Source organism: Ambystoma mexicanum, chromosome 12 (assembly GCF_040938575.1).
Source record: "Ambystoma mexicanum isolate Mex_15411 chromosome 12, UKY_AmexF1_1, whole genome shotgun sequence".
Lineage (NCBI taxonomy): Eukaryota > Metazoa > Chordata > Amphibia > Caudata > Ambystomatidae > Ambystoma > Ambystoma mexicanum.
Window position 1 is genome coordinate 580,553,190 of NC_090936.1, and position 20,361 is coordinate 580,573,550.

The following is a 20,361-nucleotide window of genomic DNA, read 5'->3' on the forward strand; positions in this document are numbered from 1 at the left end:
AGGAAGGAGATGTTAATGTTAAAGGATATTTATACCATGCATTATCAACACCGGAGTGGTCCCCTGGCGCTCTTGCGGATCTGAAAGGGAAAGAGGGAGGGGTGGGTTAGTAGGAATGAGCAGGAGAAGAGCAAGAAAGCTGTGATGTGCTGATGGCAGCATCAGTTTGGTTAACACCATTTGCTGAGCTTAAGTGTGCTTTTCGATTGGTTGCAGTCATGTGCTGTTGTGCGAGACTATGGGCCTCATTACGAGTATGGGGGTAGCATGGCTACCCCCATATTGGGTACCGGATCCGGGTTCCTGGAATGGGGAAATACCGGGCCATTCCGACATTGGAGGGCCCGGTAATTCCCTTTCCCGGGACCCCGACGCGGTACATCCCCATTCCCATTTGAGCCCCCATAGGGCTCAATGGGGAGGATGCTAACAATGGGCCTGTTAATGACGGGCCCGTTGTTAGCATCCTGGTCTGCTAGCGGGTCCATCTAAGGATGCCTGGTTTTACCAGACGTCCTCAGTGGGACCCGCGAGCAGACCTCGTAATGAGGCGGTAGGGGGTTAACGGCGCCGGAAGCTCTACCAGCGCTGTTAACCCTCTACCACCTGGGTCGTAATGAGGCCCAATGTGTGGTCTGTTTTGTTGTTGCAGTGTAGTGGGCATGTTATTAGCGCCTTCACATTGAGCCCTATGGGGCTAAAATGGGAATGGGGAATGGCATTTGGAATGGGGACTTACCGGGTCCGCCTAGGTCGAAATGTCCCAGTAAGTCCCCACTCCACCAGACCGGACCCGGACACGATTTTGGAGGCTAATAGCCCATGGCTACCTCCAAAGTCGTAATGAGGCCCATAGTGTTGTTTTGGTTTGTTTTTTCATGGCAGGTTGAGCTGTAGGTTATATTTCTAGGTGACCACGCCACTACAGCAGAGAAATAAGTAGGGTTTGTTGCTATTGTACCAGGTGAAGGGTACGTAAGAATTTCTGTGGGTAGTGTTGTAAATTATAGCCCAAAGGAGCGCCCGGTTTTTAAGCGTTCCAGCCTGTCATGGGTAGTAGGTCCAGCACTACGGTTAGTTTGACGCACAAAGGGCATTTGTGAGTCAAGTTACTGGCCCAGTGAGGCAGTGTTGGTCTTGTGTGTATGTAAGTGGACCTTTATGTGTATGTGGTAGACTGCAGCTACCCTAGGTTGGGGGCATCCATTGGTCCTCACAAGAAGCCGTTCTCTTATTTAGTTACTCAATGTTCCTCATAAATATTTGGAGATGCAAAAGAAGGGTGTCACTTTACTATTCATCTAGAAGATAATATTAAGGCAATGTATCTAAAGAGTGGGATTCCGGTTGGCTCATGGCCTGGCACACACAGGATATAAATAAGGTTCCCATGCATGAACTTACTAATTGACATGTTTCTTTCTTCCACGGCATCTGTTAACAGGGCCATTCTTTGTTTGTAAGTAGGGAATATATTATCCATTGTAGTGTCAAGAAATCAACTGTTGGTCTGGAAACTTGGTTATGAACTAGGAGTGTCCCTGACTTTCATAAAGCTTGAACATAGGGCCTGATACTCCTCAGTTTACATTGTAGGAGCACTGTATTGATGCAATGTATATATGTATTTATTCTTTTATTAATTCATGTTTGGGGAATACATATGCCAATCATGCCTTGTCCAAGAATTGATGTGAATTATTTATTTATTAATTCGTGTCTAGTATATAAATGTCACCTACCCAATATTGATGAATTGATGCTATTTATTTATATATGTATTAATTCAGGTCTGGGGTATAAATGCTACCCATCCATGGTCAATGATTTGCTTTTATTTCTTTATTTATTCTATGATGCCTTATATATAAAAGTCACTTTTCAGTGTTTGCCAACTCATGAGTGGTGCCTTTATTTCATATACATTGGTTTCTGCCATAGTAACGCGCTCTAGGTGGTGACTGTTCCACACAGCCATAGGATCCAGGTTTATGCTTATGGTCACTGTGTGCCCCCTGACTCTTGATTTCGCACTCAGGTGCGGTAGCGGGTGTGCCTATATTTTTTTCTCCTGATCCTTACACGTTGCTACTAAGAGTGTTGTGCACATCCCACTTAGGGGTTCCTCATCACCCCAGGCCACACATTCCTTACACATGGGTGCAGGGAAAACTCTGGACATTGATATAGAGCCGTGTCTTTTTTAGGTGAATTCAAGGAGAAATGGAAGGGATAGACTTTGGCAGTGAGAGATCTCTCTGTCGAGGTGTACGAAGGCGTCTGGCGGGCACAGAGCTGTCTTACTGTTTGGTAGAGACAGGTGCTCTCTCTCTATTTGTCACATTTATGAGAAATATTGGGCTTGCGGGGACAAATAGAGCTTCAAGGGAGGGCAGCATCCCTTTGTAAATAACATGTCTGCCTGGCAGACCGACGTATTTGCCTTCCCTTCGGAGCTTGGATCTCTTTATGCCATGGTGGAGCGAGGTCATGTACTATCGCTATCCTTCATACAGTCCTGGAGAGCTAAGCAGAGCAAAATGAGTATGTGATGACAAGTCGAACCCAGTATCAGTGACTTCTCTTATAACTATCAAGCCTTTAAATATTAGCGGGATAAAGGACAAACTTATTTGGCTTACCCATTAAGTAAGAGGTAGTATACCTGCAATGCACTCATTCTTTTACCCATGATGTAAGAGGTAGTATACCTGCAATGCACTCATTCTTTTACCCATGAAGTAAGAGATAGTATACCTGCAATGCACTTATTCTTTTACCCATGATGTAAGAGGTAGTATACCTGCAATGCACTTATTCTTTTACCCATGATGTAAGAGGTAGTATACCTGCAATGCACTCATTCTTTTACCCATGATGTAAGAGGTAGTATACCTGCAATGCACTTATTCTTTTACCCATGATGTAAGAGGTAGTATACCAGCAATGCACTCATTCTTTTACCCATGATGTAAGAGGTAGTATACCTGCAATGCACTTATTCTTTTACCCATGATGTAAGAGGTGGTATACCTGCAATGCACTCATTCTTTTACCCATGATGTAAGAGGTAGTATACCTGCAATGCACTTATTCTTTTACCCATGATGTAAGAGGTAGTATACCAGCAATGCACTCATTCTTTTACCCATGATGTAAGAGATAGTTGACCTGCAATGCACTTATTCCTTTACCCATGATGTAAGAGGTAGTATACCTGCAATGCACTTATTCTTTTACACATAATGTAAGAGGTAGTATACCTGCAATGCACTCATTCTTTTACCCATGAAGTAAGAGGTAGTATACCTGCAATGCACTCATTCTTTTACCCATGATGTAAGAGGTTGTATACCTGCAATGCACTTATTCTTTTACCCATGAAGTAAGAGATAGTATACCTGCAATGCACTCATTCTTTTACCCATGATGTAAGAGGTAGTATACCTGCAATGCACTCATTCTTTTACCCATGAAGTAAGAGATAGTATACCTGCAATGCACTTATTCTTTTACCCATGATGTAAGAGGTAGAGGTAGTATACCTGCAATGCACTCATTCTTTTACCCATGATGTAAGAGGTAGTATACCTGCAATGCACTCATTCTTTTACCCATGAAGTAAGAGATAGTATACCTGCAATGCAATTATTCTTTTACCCATGATGTAAGAGGTAGTATACCTGCAATGCACGTTTTCTTTTACACATGATGTAAGAGGTAGTATACCTGCAATGCACTTATTCTTTTACCCATGATGTAAGAGGTAGTAGAGGTAGTATGCCTGCAATGCACTCATTCTTTTACCCATGATGTAAGAGGTAGTATACCTGCAATGCACTTTTTCTTTTACACATGATGTAAGAGGTAGTATACCTGCAATGCACTTATTCTTTTACCCATGATGTAAGAGGTAGTATACCAGCAATGCACTCATTCTTTTACCCATGATGTAAGAGGTAGTATACATGCAATGCACTTATTCTTTTACCCATGATGTAAGAGGTAGTATACCTGCAATGCACTCATTCTTTTACCCATGATGTAAGAGGTAGTATACCTGCAATGCACTTATTCTTTTACCCATGATGTAAGAGGTAGTATACCTGCAATGCACTCATTCTTTTACCCATGATGTAAGAGGAAGTATACCAGCAATGCACTCATTCTTTTACCCATGATGTAAGAGATAGTTGACCTGCAATGCACTTATTCTTGTACCCATGATGTAAGAGGTAGTATACCTGCAATGCACTTATTCTTTTACACATAATGTAAGAGGTAGTATACCTGCAATGCACTCATTCTTTTACCCATGATGTAAGAGGTAGTATACCAGCAATGCACTCATTCCTTTACCCATGATGTAAGAGATAGTTGACCTGCAATGCACTTATTCTTTTACCCATGATGTAAGAGGTAGTATACCTGCAATGCACTCATTCTTTTACCCATGATGTAAGAGGTAGTATACCTGCAATGCACTCATTCTTTTACCCATGATGTAAGAGGTAGTATACCTGCAATGCACTCATTGTTTTACCCATGATGTAAGAGGTAGTATACCTGCAATGCACTCATTCTTTTACCCACGATGTAAGAGGTAGCATACCTGCAATGCACTCATTCTTTTACACACGATGTAAGAGGTAGCATACCTGCAATGCACTCATTCTTTTACCCACGATGTAAGAGGTAGCATACCTGCAATGCACTCATTCTTTTACCCACGATGTAAGAGGTAGCATACCTGCAATGCACTCATTCTTTTACCCACGATGTAAGAGGTAGCATACCAGCAATGCACTCATTCTTTTACCCACGATGTAAGAGGTAGCATACCTGCAATGCACTCATTCTTTTACCCACGATGTAAGAGGTAGTATACCTGCAATGCACTCATTCTTTTACCCACGATGTAAGAGGTAGTATAGCTGCAATGCACTCATTCTTTTACCCATGATGTAAGAGGTAATGTACCTGCAATGCACTCATTCTTTTACCCATGATGTAAGAGGTAGTATACCTGCAATGCACTTATTCTTTTACCCATGATGTAAGAGGTAGAGGTAGTATACCTGCAATGCACTCATTCTTTTACCCATGATGTAAGAGGTAGTATACCTGCAATGCACTCATTCTTTTACCCATGATGTAAGAGGTAGCATACCTGCCATGCACTCATTCTTTTACCCATGATGTAAGAGGTAGTATACCTGCAATGCACTCATTCTTTTACCCATGATGTAAGAGGTAGTATACCTGCAATGCACTCATTCTTTTACCCATGATGTAAGAGGTAGTATACCTGCAATGCACTCATTCTTTTACCCATGATGTAAGAGGTAGTATAGCTGCAATGCACTCATTCTTTTACCCATGATGTAAGAGGTAATATACCTGCAATGCACTCATTCTTTTACCCATGATGTAAGAGGTAGCATACCTGCAATGCACTCATTCTTTTACCCATGATGTAAGAGGTAGTATACCTGCAATGCACTTATTCTTTTACATATTCTTTTACCCATGATGTAAGAGGTAGAGGTAGTATACCTGGAATGCACTCATTCTTTTACCCATGATGTAAGAGGTAGTATACCTGCAATGCACTCATTCTTTTACCCATGATGTAAGAGGTAGTATACCTGCAATGCACTCATTCTCTTACCCATGATGTAAGAGGTAGTATACCTGCAATGCACTCATTCTTTTACCCATGATGTAAGAGGTAGTATACATGCAATGCACTCATTCTTTTACCCATGATGTAAGAGGTACTACATGCAATGCACTCATTCTTTTACCTATGATGTAAGAGGTAGTATACCTGCAATGCACTCATTCTTTTACCCATGATGTAAGAGGTAGAGGTAGTATACCTGCAATGCACTCATTCTTTTACCCATGATGTAAGAGGTAGTATATCTGCAATGCACTCATTCTTTTACCCATGATGTAAGAGGTAGCATACCTGCAATGCACTCATTCTTTTACCCATGATGTAAGAGGTAGTATACCTGCAATGCACTCATTCTTTTACCCATGATGTAAGAGGTAGCATACCTGCAATGCACTCATTCTTTTACCCATGATGTAAGAGGTAGAGGTAGTATACCTGCAATGCACTCATTCTTTTACCCATGATGTAAGAGATAGTATACCTGCAATGCACTCATTCTTTTACCCATGATGTAAGAGGTAGCATACCTGCAATGCACTCATTCTTTTGAGTTGGCTATGTCTGTCCATCGGGGTGGGACTATCTATATTTGGTTGGCCTGGTTATGTTATTGAGCATTCCTTGATTTATAAAGGGGGTCATGGTCCAGCATGGAAATTGAGAAGAAGCAGCTGGATGTTTTTGTTCAAGTGATAATCTGATCCCAGTTGTTGTTGAAACTCTTACTTATGTTTTGGAGTGGTGGCAGTAATGGGACTTCATTGTGTTTAGGGGGAGTAACTATGGTTGAGTACGAGGGCCATTGCTGGTTAGTGTTGGGAGGCGTATCATGGATTTTAATTAAAGGGCCCTTTTTCAATGTAGAAATGACAAAGACCAGCTGTGCAGATTCCTGATAAGCCAACAGGGTTTTACATAATGTAGCAGTGTGTACAAAAACACGGTGAAATTGGGAGCTGCCTGCTGGAGATAATGACATGCAGTGACGACCCCAGTTATGCAACCTAATATATGTATTTAGGAGCGTCACGCATTGTTTTTTCAAGTAGGTTTTAAGAGTTTGTGTGTCACGCAATCAAGGTTTAAGAGAAGCGTAAATATCCGCAAAAGGGAAATGTAATGGCTCTTTTTCTGATGTATTGAAGACGCCGCTCCAATGACATATTACACTAGACAGCCCGGACATTTTAAGACATTTTCTGAATTATGCTGCTGATTTCATTTGTAATGAGCTATGAACAGTTGTTATTGGTAAAGTTTAGCAGTTTATTTCATCTGGACTGGAAGGAGGATCCGGTTTATTCCCCAGACTCTACTGCGCTTTTCCTCGCTTCTCTCCTTTACTCCTCATTCCGGCACTCGCAGTGCCAGTCTCGCCTTGTCTTCCCCTTAATCTCATATCTCTCATTAGCCACCTGTGTTTTTCGTCTGTCCCCCTCGATCTTCATCACTCTAGCTCTTCCTTCGCCCCTTCTTGCTCTACTGATAAATCTGTCCTTCACTTCCATCATAGCCCCTCATTTTATTTCCTCTCCCCCTCTTCTTCCATAGCCTGACTCCCTTCCCCCTCTCACCGCCACACTCCTACCCCATCATCCTTCCTGTACTCTCCATGTCCAGCTTTCTCTCTGTTGGCTTTTCCCATCCCTCGCTTTCTCTCACCTTTTACACTTGTTGCTTTTCTCCCCCACGTGGCCTCCCTCCCCCTTTAACACTTGGCTCTCATGTGCACTGCCTTTGTCACCAGAGCTCCCAGCCTTTCGTTTAGTGTGGTTTCCCTTCTCCCTCTTCATTTCCTGTAGGTACGACCTTCCCGGAAGCTGAGGTGGAAGCCTTCCTGCTCCTCAGTCGCGAGGACTACCCTCGACACACCGATGGAGAGATCTCAGGGGTAATCCACCCCAACCTACAGGTCAGTTAAGGTGTCGCTGGCTTTTTTTTAATTTTAGTATTTGTTGGCAGAAGGGATGATGTGTGCACAGGGGTCTGTGTTTGGTATTGAGTGAGGACAAAATGGCGAACACTTAGTCACATTGCAAAACAGAAACATGCATGTGGAAAGAGTGTGCGAGTGAACTACGTGGGTACTCCCAGCACATCAATGGGGGATATCCTGTCTCCGTTTACCCTGCAATCTTCCTGAGCAGGCTTTGAGGTCAATTCTCTGGGGACTCAGCCCTTGACCTGCTCTTTTGAAGTTGTGTGGGTGGTAATGCAAGGTAACTTCTACAGCATGATGTGTTCCACCCTCAGGGCCTGTTTGGTGGTGCCTGAAAGTGGCAAATTCCTTGCTTGGGTGTCAGTGCAGGAAGCTGCTGCAAGATTGGGATACAGTTGTGACACTCCTACTTGGCAAATTGGCAGAATTTGACTATGGGCGGTGTACTGTTTACCTTTGAAATGATGACTACGCGGGTGTCAGTTTCCAGGAGTTTGTGAGGTCCACATGTTGCTATGTTTAGATTTGTGAGGTGTGTTCTTAATACCACGTAGTGACTTTGGGTTTCCCATGTGTGTTTGAGTCAGAGGTATGTAGTGGGTACCCACACAGTGTTGTTGGTAGATGAGTTTGTGGTACTTTGAATGGACTGCACAATGTGCAGCTCTTCTGATACAAAAAATACCTGGGCCTAGTCGGGTGAAATAGATGTGTCAAATGCTTGGATGGCCCAAAGGCTGTGCCAGCAGATGCTGCTGTGGAAGCTGCTGTGATGGGAGATTGGTGTGGATGCAAAGTGGAAGGCTGCGCCAGCAGATGCTGCTGTGGAAGCTGCTTTGATGGGAGATTGGTGCGGATGCAGAGTGGAAGGCTGCGCCAGCAGATGCTGCTGTGGAAGCTGCTTTGATGGGAGATTGGTGCGGATGCAGAGTGGATGGCTGCGCCAGCAGATGCTGCTATGGAAACTGCTGTGATGGGCGATCAGCGTGGATGACGAGTACATGGCTGCACAATCAGATGCGGCTGTGGAAGCTGCTGTGATGGGAGATCGGCGTGGATGCCTAGTAGAAGGCTGCGCCAGCAGACGCTGCTGTGGAAGCTGCTGTGATGGGAGATCGGCGTGGATGCTGAGTAGAAGGCTGCACCAGCAGATGCCGCTGTGGAAGCTGCTGTGATGGGAGATTGGTGTGGATGCTGAGTAGAAGCCTGCGCCAGCAGACGCAGCTGTGGAAGCTGCTGTGATGGGAGATTGGTGAGGAATGCTGAGTAGAAGGCTGCACCAGCGGACGCTGCTGTGGAAACTGCTGTGATGGGCGATCAGCGTGGATGACGAGTACAAGGCTGCACAATCAGATGCCGCTATGGAAGCTGCTGTGATGGGAGATCGGCATGGATGCCCAGTAGAAGGCTGCGCCAGCAGACGCTGCTGTGGAAGCTGCTGTGATGGGAGATTCGTGAGGGATGCTGAGTAGAAGGCTGCGCCAGCAGACACTGCTGTGGAAGCTGCTGTGACGGGAGATTGGTGAGGGATGCCGAGTAGAAGGCTGCGCCAGCAGACGCTGCTGTGGAAGCAGCTGTAACGGGGGATTGGTGTGGATGCCGAGTAGAAGGCTGCGCCAGCAGACGCTGCTGTGACAGGAGATTGGTGTGGATGCCGAGTAGAAGGCTCCGCCAGCAGATGCTGCTGTGGAAGCTGCTGTGATGGGAGATTGGTGTGGATGCCGAGTAGAAGGCTGCGCCAGCAGACACTGCCGTGGTAGCTGCTGTGACGGGAGATTGGTGAGGGATGCCGAGTAGAAGGCTGCGCTAGCAGACGCTGCTGTGACGGGAGATTGGTGTGGATGCCGAGTAGTCGGCTGCGCCAGACACTGCTGTGTGAGGGATGCCGAGTTGCTTACTGGCAGTATTTTCCTTTGAGGTTTCACAGTTGGGGTATTTTTCCCTCCTCGGTTATTTTTCTGGGGGCAGAGTGCATGACGTTTTGATCATTAGCCAGTGGTAAAAGTGTACAGAAAAAAGTACAGAAAAAAGTAGTGGAACTATGATATCGGCGGGGGACAGGGTAGGTGGGAACATTGTGTGCCATAACAAGGTGTTGCGACCCGGGGCATTGCAATAGTCCAAGTGACTGGTAACTAAGGCTCGGTTCTATGTCATTTCAACGAAAGAAATTACTTTGTTGTAATTTACTTTGTGTACATTACTTCGCCGGTGTATTCTTTTAAGTTGTTCGGTGGCTGGTTAGCGTTTTCTTAAGCAACGCATGAGCCTGCCAGTGTCCTGCTAGACGGTGTGCATCCTTGTGATTTCATATTCGGCGAGACTGGACAAGAAGGCATTGCAGAAGTCTAGCTTTAGGTTTGCAAGTGCTCGTACCACCATTGGGTCTTAAGTCGAGCAAGGTTTCTTTGTGGAGTTTCATTGGTTGATTTGATTGGTTGATGCAAATTTGACAAGCGTGCCGATCGGTGACTTCCTAGTGATGTTAGCATTCCAGGTGAAGCCTAGGTGGTGTATCTTGGTTGTTATGCGAACCGTTCCTCAAATGAGCCTGGGGGAGCATAGTGAGGGTATTTCTTTGAGGAAGTGAGGTGAGCCAAGGTCTTGGATTCAGTGTTAGCACCATTGAGCTTGAGGCTGTTTTACCCCAACCACTTTTTAATGAATTTAATTCTCTTTAAAACTCAATCATGAATTGGCCCCATTGGCCTATGACCCTTAAGGTAAATGTGCTTCATTATAGGAGTGGAGGTGAAGTTAGTGTGTGCATATTAGACCCATGAGTGATTTGCCAAACATGTTAAAAAGTAGTGCCGATAGTGCCCGCTCCGGGGTACCACGCACAGCATTGGATTTGAACTATAGGCTCTCCCCCCACCCCCTCTCTTCCCCTACGCTCCTTGTCATGCACTTACTATATGGCAAGTAATTAGGGCTAGCACGGCAGCTTATTGATTGTTTGCTCTTCCTCTTCCCCCCCTTCCCTCCTGTCATGCACTTGTACTAGTAGAAAAGCCTCTGGCCTAGTACACTAGTTAATTTTTGTTAGATCATTCGGAAATTTTAAGGCCTAAGAATGACTACTGTTTTCCCTTCCCGCCTTGAAGCGCCTTGAAGCACTTCTCCTGTGTATAAGCGCTTTACAAATAAACAATTACAATTACAAGTTGTGCACTTTGGCTGTGGTCAGAAATGAAAGTCATGATCCACCCCGGTACCGGATGCAAGAAGTTGACCGCATGTTGTGGGCATTGTAGAAGAGAGCATGGCCCACTATATGAAAGGCTGTGGAGTGGTTGAGGGTAATCAGCAGGCTGAGAAGTTCATCATGGTCTGCCAGGTGTCTAAAGGGATCCCATACTGAGACCTGCGCAGTGTCGTCTATTCCGCCATGTGGTGGGGGTAGAATCCTGACCCGTATGCGCCCAGTGTGCTCTCGCATTCTCTGTGTGCCTAGGACCGTGCAGTGACAGCAGCAATAATAATATCATGTATTTCTCCTGCTTCTAGGGGCTGTAATATTAAGTGTTGTTACTGTCCTAGTCAGTGGTGCTCAATCTCTGTCGGCCCCAACGACATATGACCATGTCACGTGGTGGTAGTTGAACTTTTGAGGGAAAACTGCACATATATCTGTGATGCAAGCTCTGAACCTGCTAGCATAGCAAAAGAATAAAACAGTGCCTGTCTGCCCTAAATACATAAGTGATATGTAGGGTGACCAGAGGACCCAGTTTTTCCAGAACTGTCTGGGTATTTGCACCTCCATCCCAGGGTCCCGAGACCTGTTTAAGTTTAAAAACACCATCCCAGGATTTGGGATCGGCCAAAAACTGGGATGGTATCCACCTGATCCCCAAATCCCAGACAGGGTTTTTTAACTTATAATAGCCTCAGAACCCCGGGCGCTGCAACATGACACGAGACAGGCCACCCACATAGAAGTAGGACTACCGTTTCACCGCTGAAGCTATAGTCCTACTTCTATGTCAGTGGCCTGTCCCATTTTTTTATTTTCAAAATCTGGTCCTCCTAGAAATATGGGGTAATGAAATATGGATGAAATCCGCAGACAGCGAATAATCAGCCCACTGTGAAGGGTCAGTGAGGCCATTGCTTACTGTTTAGTCAATTCTGCAGTAGTGTTCCTTCCTCCGCTGATCTTGTGTCTCTTTTGGCAGGCTTGTGCCCATCCTTAGTGCAGGAATAACACCATCATTCTTTTTGGATTCCACCCAGGACAAAGACTTCCTCCCTCTGAACCCCGGGGACGCCATTTTCCAGACCTTGGATGGGAAAGAGCTTGCCTACAGTGGAGATGTAACCATCTACCCGGCCTTCATCAACGAGGCTGCCTACTACGAGAAGAAAATCGCCTTCGCCAAAATGGAGAAGAAGACGCTTTCCATCCCAGTCATACAGGCGCAGATGGACTAGCATGGGTGGGAATGGGTATGCAGAGACCTGCAACACTGTACAACTGATCCCGACAGGGGCGCACTCAGTATATTTAGCTTGGGACACAACAGTGCCCATACCGCAGCAACCTGGAAAAGAGCCACAGTTTCTAAATATCCGCAACTGGCCAAAGACCTGAGAGTCTGGTGAGGACAACCCCCTGGAGGCCAACGGAGGAACTACCAATATTTTAGGCCAACGATGAGGAGCTGCAAGGTGCCCGAGATGTGGAAGGGCACATTTGTAGTTCTGCAGGACAATAATTGATTGAGCAGACACACATTACAAGTAGGGGGCCATTTTGAGAATGGTCCACGGGGGAAGTTATTTCATGTAGCACTTGGGGAACAGCTAATAAGCAGAGTGGGTTCCTGAGAGGAACAGAGGGAACAGACTAGTGCGTTGATCAAGAGGGGCGGCAAAATAAAGGGAGGGTACAATCCTAAGCGTAGAGGAGAGGAATTCAAAAGTCAAAGCCTGGAAAGGAATAGAGAAGGCAGATGAAGTCATGAACCAGGTGGGAGGCCGGGGGAGGGGTGAACTTGCAAAGATAAAGGTGTAGGATGAGAAGGCGAGGAAGACTAGAAGGACCTGGAGAGAACAGCGGAAATTGGAGGAAAGAAAATATTTTCTTTGTGGAAGTACTTTGGAACATGCCCGTGCAGAACAGGGATGAGTACCCTGAGGGGCAAAGGAACCTGCTAAGACTTCCCTGGGGAAGGCGAAGGTGGGGGATGGCAAGGCAATAGAGAGAAATCAAGAGGTCCCAAGAACAGGAGTCAAAAGGGGCAGAGGAAGGGGCATCTGCATCACAGTTCTGAGAATAGGATGAAGAACAGATGGGTGCAACCAAGGGCTATGGTGCAGCTATCGCCAAACTGCTGGGATGGGCACTGCTTCCCTTTATGAGAGGAACTCGGAAGCTCTCTGGGGGCATGAAGAAGTGAGGTCTTTCTCTCATCGGGTAGGTCGCACATCTCAAGTAACTATGCAATACTTTGTGAAAGGACTCTCGTGACATCTACAGGAGTCCACGAATGCTACCTCCAAGTTAAATAGCTTTGCACATTCAGTCTAACAACCCTGTACCTCATTGCGTAAGTCACAATCACTTATGGTGACATCAGCCTTATTATTTGACATATTGTATATGGTGCTTTTTTCTCCAATAAATGTGAATGAATTGATGAGCAGGGTCCATATTGTCAAGCCCAGGGCCATTATTATCTGACACCTGGATGGCACGTAGAGATCATGGTCAAGCGCCTGCCGGTGATGAATTCACAGTTCAGCCACTGTACAAATATGAACGATTGAAGATGCGTGGAATCTGATAGGCCCACCAGTGGGTGTTTCACCATTTACTCTGCAAAACGTGAACTTTGAGAAGGTTCATTTATGAAGCCTGTTCTGCCGAGTAACCCGCCTCTTTGCACTGGTAAATTTTCAGAGGTGGCGTCACAGAGGTCTACAATGGGCTGTTTTGAATGAATCCTGGGCAGGAAGTGATGTCAATGAGACAATCATCAGGAACAATTCTGAAACTTTGCTGATGGCTTTAAGAGTGTGTTGATGTCTGATAATGCGAGAATGACCTCTAACATAGTTCAATGATTATTGAATGACTCCAGTATGGTCCAAAGTCATCCTTTCAGACCGGGGAATGCCCAGGTTTGTAACTGCAACCTCTCCACTACGCTGGGCAGAGGCCAATAGAGCTATGGGGGAAATGCAGAGGCAGGATTGTAGCATGGTCGCTTAATCATCACTTCTGTCTTGCTTGATTGGGAATGAGCATTTAATAAAAGCATGCATTCTGGAGGGTGTGTGCCACTCAACTGTTACTTACAATCCAACCCCATAAGCATCTAACCGCTTACTTTTGAAAAAATAAGCAGAAATTCTGTGTTCCATATAAAGATCATGCCGTAAAAACAGTATGCTCATCTTTCAGTGTCTTAAGGTCCTAAAACAAACCCCCTCCAGAACCCTTACCTGCTCTCTTGCATCCTCATCAATGCTAGATCTGTCTCCAAAAACAAGCACAGCATTTTCAATTGACTCTCTGAATACCCGGACATCCTTCAGGAAAGCGATTAAAACTTTGCTTTTTGTATGAACTGACCCTTCTGGTGCCAATGGCGTTCTGTATGATACTCTGACCTGTAAACACCTAGGTTGTAACCTCTTATTTCTAAAATCTCGCTTTGTATGACTATACGCTCTGTAACTGGTTCCATGAACAATGTAACCTTACTGTAACTAAGACAATCTCATGCAACAGCGCCTCGATGCCCATGGGCTGTTAGTGAGTTCTACAAATGTAAAAATTAAATAAATAAATCCTCTACATCACGGAGAACCGGTTCTCCGATGACTACGAACCCATCACACACGAGGCCTCCCATCCGGGTACTCTTTGATCGTGCACAATAGGTCCAGCAGAGATGGAGGGCTAGCCATCCTACACAAACAACACCTTTCAGTCCTACTCACAGAGAAATCACCCTGCAACACTGAATGCAAATCTTTTCTAGTAGAAATTCAGCTCTCCACCTCCTCCACCCACAGTTTTGTACTCCTATATAGGCCTCCCGGCTACAATAGGAACAGTGCAGACTCTGTCAGTGACTATTTACCATTCTAATACAGCACCCGTCCCTCACCACATTAAAAGACTTCAACATCTTGTTTGACGTTCCTTCCAACCCTAAGACCTATTCTCTCACAGACAACTTGGAAGTTTGTTCAACATGACCCAACTGATATCACACCTCTCTCACACAGCAAGACACACCTGTGGCGCTTTATTAAGCTCCGCTGATCTAATCTCCACCCTGCCTCCCTGACCTCTAATCTGGACTGATCACTCTGCTATCTTCTTCTCCCTCGTGACATCCTTCCCCAAACCCCCGTCCCTCAAGCCTCTCTGTTTCACCCTCTCCCTCTCCTATTCCCCTCTGGAACAAAGTCAGTATAAACCCCGACCTGGCTAGCTCCGTTCTAAACTCCCTCCCAACGCTCTCACTCCATGAAGGACCCCGCTCCATTGATGTCTTTGATCATTAGCTCTCCAGCGTCCTCCTCCCTCTCACATCAATGAGACGCGCCCTTCATAGGTCAGGCGCCAGTCCCAAACGGTACACACCTTCCCTCAAAGCCCTAAAAACCCTGAAACATTGCCGGGAGCAGACTTAGAGGACGAACCCCACGCTTCAAAACAAAAGCTCCTATGCCAGACTGACCAGGGCCTACCGGACTGAAATTAGAAAAGCCAAAAGAATCTACTATGGAAACCGAATCACTAACTCCTGTAACCCTAGCAGGGATTGCCACAGGATCATTGCAGAATTCAAGACTCCTAGCTGCACAAATGCCCACTCACTCTTATTTCCAAACACTCTGTGATGCACCTTTTGGCCACTTTCACAACATTGCTTTTGAGAGACACTGCTCCTCCATCATCTCCAAAATAGCCTTGTACATCCCCCCATTCCTTCCCCACATAGCTCCACCCCTCCTCTGCCCACACTGCCTATGCTATCCTCCTTCTTTCCCATTAATTTCCCACCCGAGTGCTTGAAACATCTAGACAAATGTTGCCCCTGCGGCTCCCCCAGAGATCCCTGTCTCCTCTTGGCCCTTAAGAACAACCTCTCCACCAGCTGTGCAGGCAGTGTTGCACGGTCCATAATTAACCATTTTCTTTCTTCCGGCATCTTCCTGGTATACTTCAAAACCTCCTATGTCAAGCCCCTTCTTAAAAAACCCTCTCTCATCCCCCTCCTTCCTTCTAACTAGCACCCTATATCAAACACCTTCTTCATTGCCAAACTCCTAACCGCACTGCACACGTGCAGCTTGGCCTGTTTACAGACTCCAACTGCCTTCTAGACCCTGCCAAATCTGGCATCTGACCCTGTCGAGGAACAGAGTCCTCTCTTGTGTCCATCTGGGATGACTTAAAAAGAACAGCAGACTTGGAAGGGGAAGGCTGCTCTGCACTTATCCTCCTTGACCTATCAGGACCCTTTGATACTATCGACCACGCCTTACTCACAGACAAGTTCCACTCTGGTGTACAGTGTTTATATTAAAAGTTTTATATTGAATGGTCATATATCGAGTTTTTTATATTTAAAACCTTTATAGTGTATGCATTTAGGGGTGCAGTAAAGGGTTAAATATTTTTGGGAAACAGTCGGTGTGTTTTTAGGGGTTTGAAACAGGGGCTGAAGGCCCCTCACCCCAGAAAAATAGTGCATCCACTATAAAGGTTTTCAATATAAAATATTTGGGATATGTGCTTTCACTATAAAATATTTCGATATAAAGACATGCAAGCCTCCACTCTCAAGGCATCAGAGACACAACGTTCTAAGATGGATCTCCTCCTTCCTATCCAACCGCTGTCATATCATGCTCCTCCCCCTTCTCCCCCTGCTAACCCTGTTCCCAAAGGAGTGCTTCAAGGAGCCTCTCTTTCCCCTTTTCTCTTCAATATCTACCTTAGTCCACTCCCAGCACTCATCCACTCTTATAATCTTGCATTCTATCACTACACAGATGACACTCAGATGATTCTAAAGCTCCCTAAATCACCAGTATCCCACCGCCCTGATCTCATCTCCTGCTTCTCTAAAATCAACCAATGGACAAGGAATACCCACCTCATCCTCAACCCAAGCAAAACTGAAATCCTAATATGCAGCAAAACCTCTCTCCTTCCCCAGCTGACCCCCTGGCCGCACTGCCTAGGATCCCCACCCGCAGCATCCACATCTGTAAAGAACCTTGGATGCACACTGGACTCAGACTTATCACTCTCTCACCACATCAACACCATGTCCAGAACATGTCACTTCCACCTACGCATCCTTAGGCAAATCTTCCCCTATCTCTACAACCCACACACAGTCTCTGCAATCCATGCTATCATCCCTCAATCTGGGCACCTCAGTTTATCAGCTCAGGAAACGCCAACAAACACCAAACTCTGCAGCTAGACTCCTCCTCGCACCCAGAGAACACATCGCCCCAGCCCTCAGAGTACTAGACTGGGTTCCTATCAGCCGATGGGTGACCTTTAAGGGCATGTGCTCACACGCCGTGCCCTCTATAATACTGGTCCAAAATTCCACCAGGACAAGCTTATACACTACCAACCCACCAGAAACCTTAGATCTACTTCTGCATTCCTCCTCGTGATCCCCCTTACAACTGCACTGTAATGGGAGGTTCCACCTTCTCCATCCATGCACCCACTATATGGAACTACCTTCCACTGCACATCTGCCGCAATGAGGACTACCACTCCTTCAGAAAAGCCCTCAAAACCTGGTTATTCCCTTTAGCTACTTCACAATGTTCTCCCCTTCTCACCCCATCACAGCATCATTTGCCTTTCAAAGCTTTTTACTTCCAGCATATATCCCTCAGAGAGAAAAGTAAAGTTTGATTCTCAGTACACTCAGGATGGCGAAGATTCACTCAGCAACATCGAAAGGCAAAGTGACAGGCAGAAGATTAAGTTGCATAGCCAAGCACCACTAGGTGGACACCAGCCACAGTTACAGCATGCCACCCACACGCATTCACCCATACTCCACTCTTACACACAAAGCACAACAGCCATTAGAAAGCAGCTCTGACCTACGATAAAATTCAGTCTAGCTGGACACATAAGGAATCTCCTGCACTAGAATTCAGCTTCGACCTATCACAAAATTCGGTCAAGCTGATCACTTAAAGAATCTCTTGAACTTATTAACTCTTCTGACATCCCCCAGCAGCCTTACATATGCCTGACTTATCAAGTTGCTTAACGGAGCACGACCAGCCCACCTAATTCACTAACTTGGCCTAATGCACACCCCCATTCTACTCTTCCTAACCAAATTCCTACTTGGACTTCGGTCCCCGAGTGCTTTCACGCACAAGTGAGTTGAGGCCATACTAATGGGATGAAGGTGCTAGATAAATGACCCATGACTACTACCACATCAGTTTATTTTGTGATAGTTTCAAGCTGAAGTGGTGCTATTTTTATTTCCTGACCGTTTCTTTAATTCTAGGGGTGTTTGTTTATGTGTGTGAATTAATTTTTTGTGAGTTTACCATTCACACTCTGTGCCCTTGGATGCACTGAAATGGAAGATCTATCACCACCAGGGACTGAGAGAGCAGCACAGAGGCCAAGCTCCATTTGCATTAACATGGCGACCATTCCGCTGAGGTGCAGCAGCCATCAAAACGAAAGGCGATGTGTCAGAAAGTCAGTAAAAACTACATAGATTTTAAACAACATCAAAGCATGGCATTCACAAACAATATTCAATTTGTCAAAATACATGCAAAATAAAATCTGATAAGGTAAAACGCTCAACTAATCTGAGTACATAAACAATGAAGAAAAGGGTTAAATAGTGACAACGTCATTGGCATCAATTTTATTCCTAAATGTACTAGTAAATAGCTGAGCCCTCAATCGATGCTCACATTGCATGGATTTCTCACAGTGGATGCAAGAGTCTGTCCAACTATAGTCCAAGCTGATTTTCCTTCGTTTCCTATGCTGTCATGACCCTGCGACGATCTGCCGAGTGGAATTCCTTATTACTGTGCGCCGCATAGCGACTGGAAAACTAGACTGCGATCAGAAACTACTGTACCAGATTTCCTGGCCAGTCCACTACGCCATCGCTCATGATGTCCGCGTGGCAACAAACACGCACTGTGATTCGCAAAACACTGCAGACCCGGAAATAGGAACATGCTTTGCTGGACCGTGGTGCTTCTCGACCGTTGATTTTTTGGCTACTGTGTTTTCAAGTACAGTTGGGTTTTGCTTTTTAAATTTCCTGGAAATGTTGACGTTTTTTTCCTGATCACCACTCTGATTCTGGACTTGCCCTTGTTGTGTCTTCTTGCCAGCCAGGGATTAACCTGTTTTCAGGCCTAAAGAACTGCCTTTTGCATTCTCACTGGGATTGTTTGCCCGATCAGTACCAGTCTCTGCCGTTTTTCCCTCTTCACTGCCCCGAAGATGTGAACATTTTACATTGGGTTCAAGGGTCCCTTATGCATTGCTCACACTCCCTTGGGCTAAACTGCACAAAAACCCCAGACTCACATGTAGTGGAAAATGTTGCATTAATGTGACAGGCCACAATTCACAAATAAACGCTGACCTGGCTCCTTGGCCTTACAGACTACAGATCATTAACAATCACCAAAGCAATCAATTAATTCAATACTTCATTAATTCATGCCCCTTATTTATCTCCCCTCCTGCTCAATTATTCTCCCTCTTCATTCCCCCTTTTTCCCCCTCCTTCTCCCAGAGGCCACACCCCCTTCTTCTTCCATACATTTTCCCTCTTTTTGTAACCCTGGACTAGCCTGTCCGTGCAAACTGCGCTAAACCCCTCCTTTACGCTACTACACCTTTTAGCTTCCCTCAACCGTCCTCCAAAGTGCCATGTCCCCGGCAACCCACTCTGGATAGACCTCTCCCTCCTGCAATGTTCCCCTCAACATAAATCTCCTACTGTCCTACTCTTGGCTGCACAGCCGGGCCACATCAGCAACAACAATAACCATTTAGCATGTCAAACCCCCTAATGCCCCAGCCTGTCACACCAATGCCACCATCCCCCCATTCCGAGGCCGACCGCCATCCTGCTCTACACTCCCCACCCCCACAAAGGGCCTACCACCCCTCCCTGGCACCCGCCCAAAAGCAAAAACCAACCAAAAGTGTGGGAGGGAGGGAAACACGACTACAGCCACCAACCGTCAATTGCTCCCAAACCTTCCCTGCCCTCTTTTAGCCCCAAGAAAGGAGTGCTCTACCCCCTCACAGCTCGCTGACCTGTGCAGCACCCAAATTACCCAGAGGGAAATGCATACGTGTACCCCTCCCGAGACACCCTTGGGCTAAACTGCACAAAAACCCCAGACTCACATGTAGTGGAAAAGGTTGCTTTAATTTGACAGGCCACATCTTACAAATAAACGCTAAGCTGGCTGCTTGGCCTTACAGACTACAGACCATTAACAATCACCAAGCAATTCATTAATTAAATACTTCATTAATTACTGCCCCTTTTTTACCTCCCCTACCCTCCCCCTCAATTAATCCCACCCTTCATTGCCTCTTCCTCCACCATCCATTTTCTGCCCAAGGCCATGTCCCTCCTTCTTCCATACCTCTTCCCCCTTTTTGTACCCCCTGGGCCAGCCTGTCCATGCAAACTGTGCTACTCTGCTCCCTTACCAC

General features: G+C 45.8%; 1 protein-coding gene across 4 annotated transcripts in view; it reads left to right on the forward strand.

Moving 5' to 3' along the window:
• LOC138513817 (N-acyl-aromatic-L-amino acid amidohydrolase (carboxylate-forming)-like) overlaps positions 1 to 13,267 on the forward strand; it is a 233,148-nt gene extending 219,881 nt beyond the window's left edge. For all 4 annotated transcript variants that reach the window (XM_069628920.1, XM_069628921.1, XM_069628922.1 and 1 more), the window contains 2 exons: positions 7,486 to 7,595; positions 11,862 to 13,267. In XM_069628920.1, coding sequence (XP_069485021.1) covers positions 7,486 to 7,595; positions 11,862 to 12,059 — 308 coding nt within the window. In that variant the 3' untranslated portion in view covers positions 12,060 to 13,267. The remainder of the gene's footprint in view (positions 1 to 7,485; positions 7,596 to 11,861) is intronic.
• Positions 13,268 to 20,361: the final 7,094 nt, after the last annotated feature.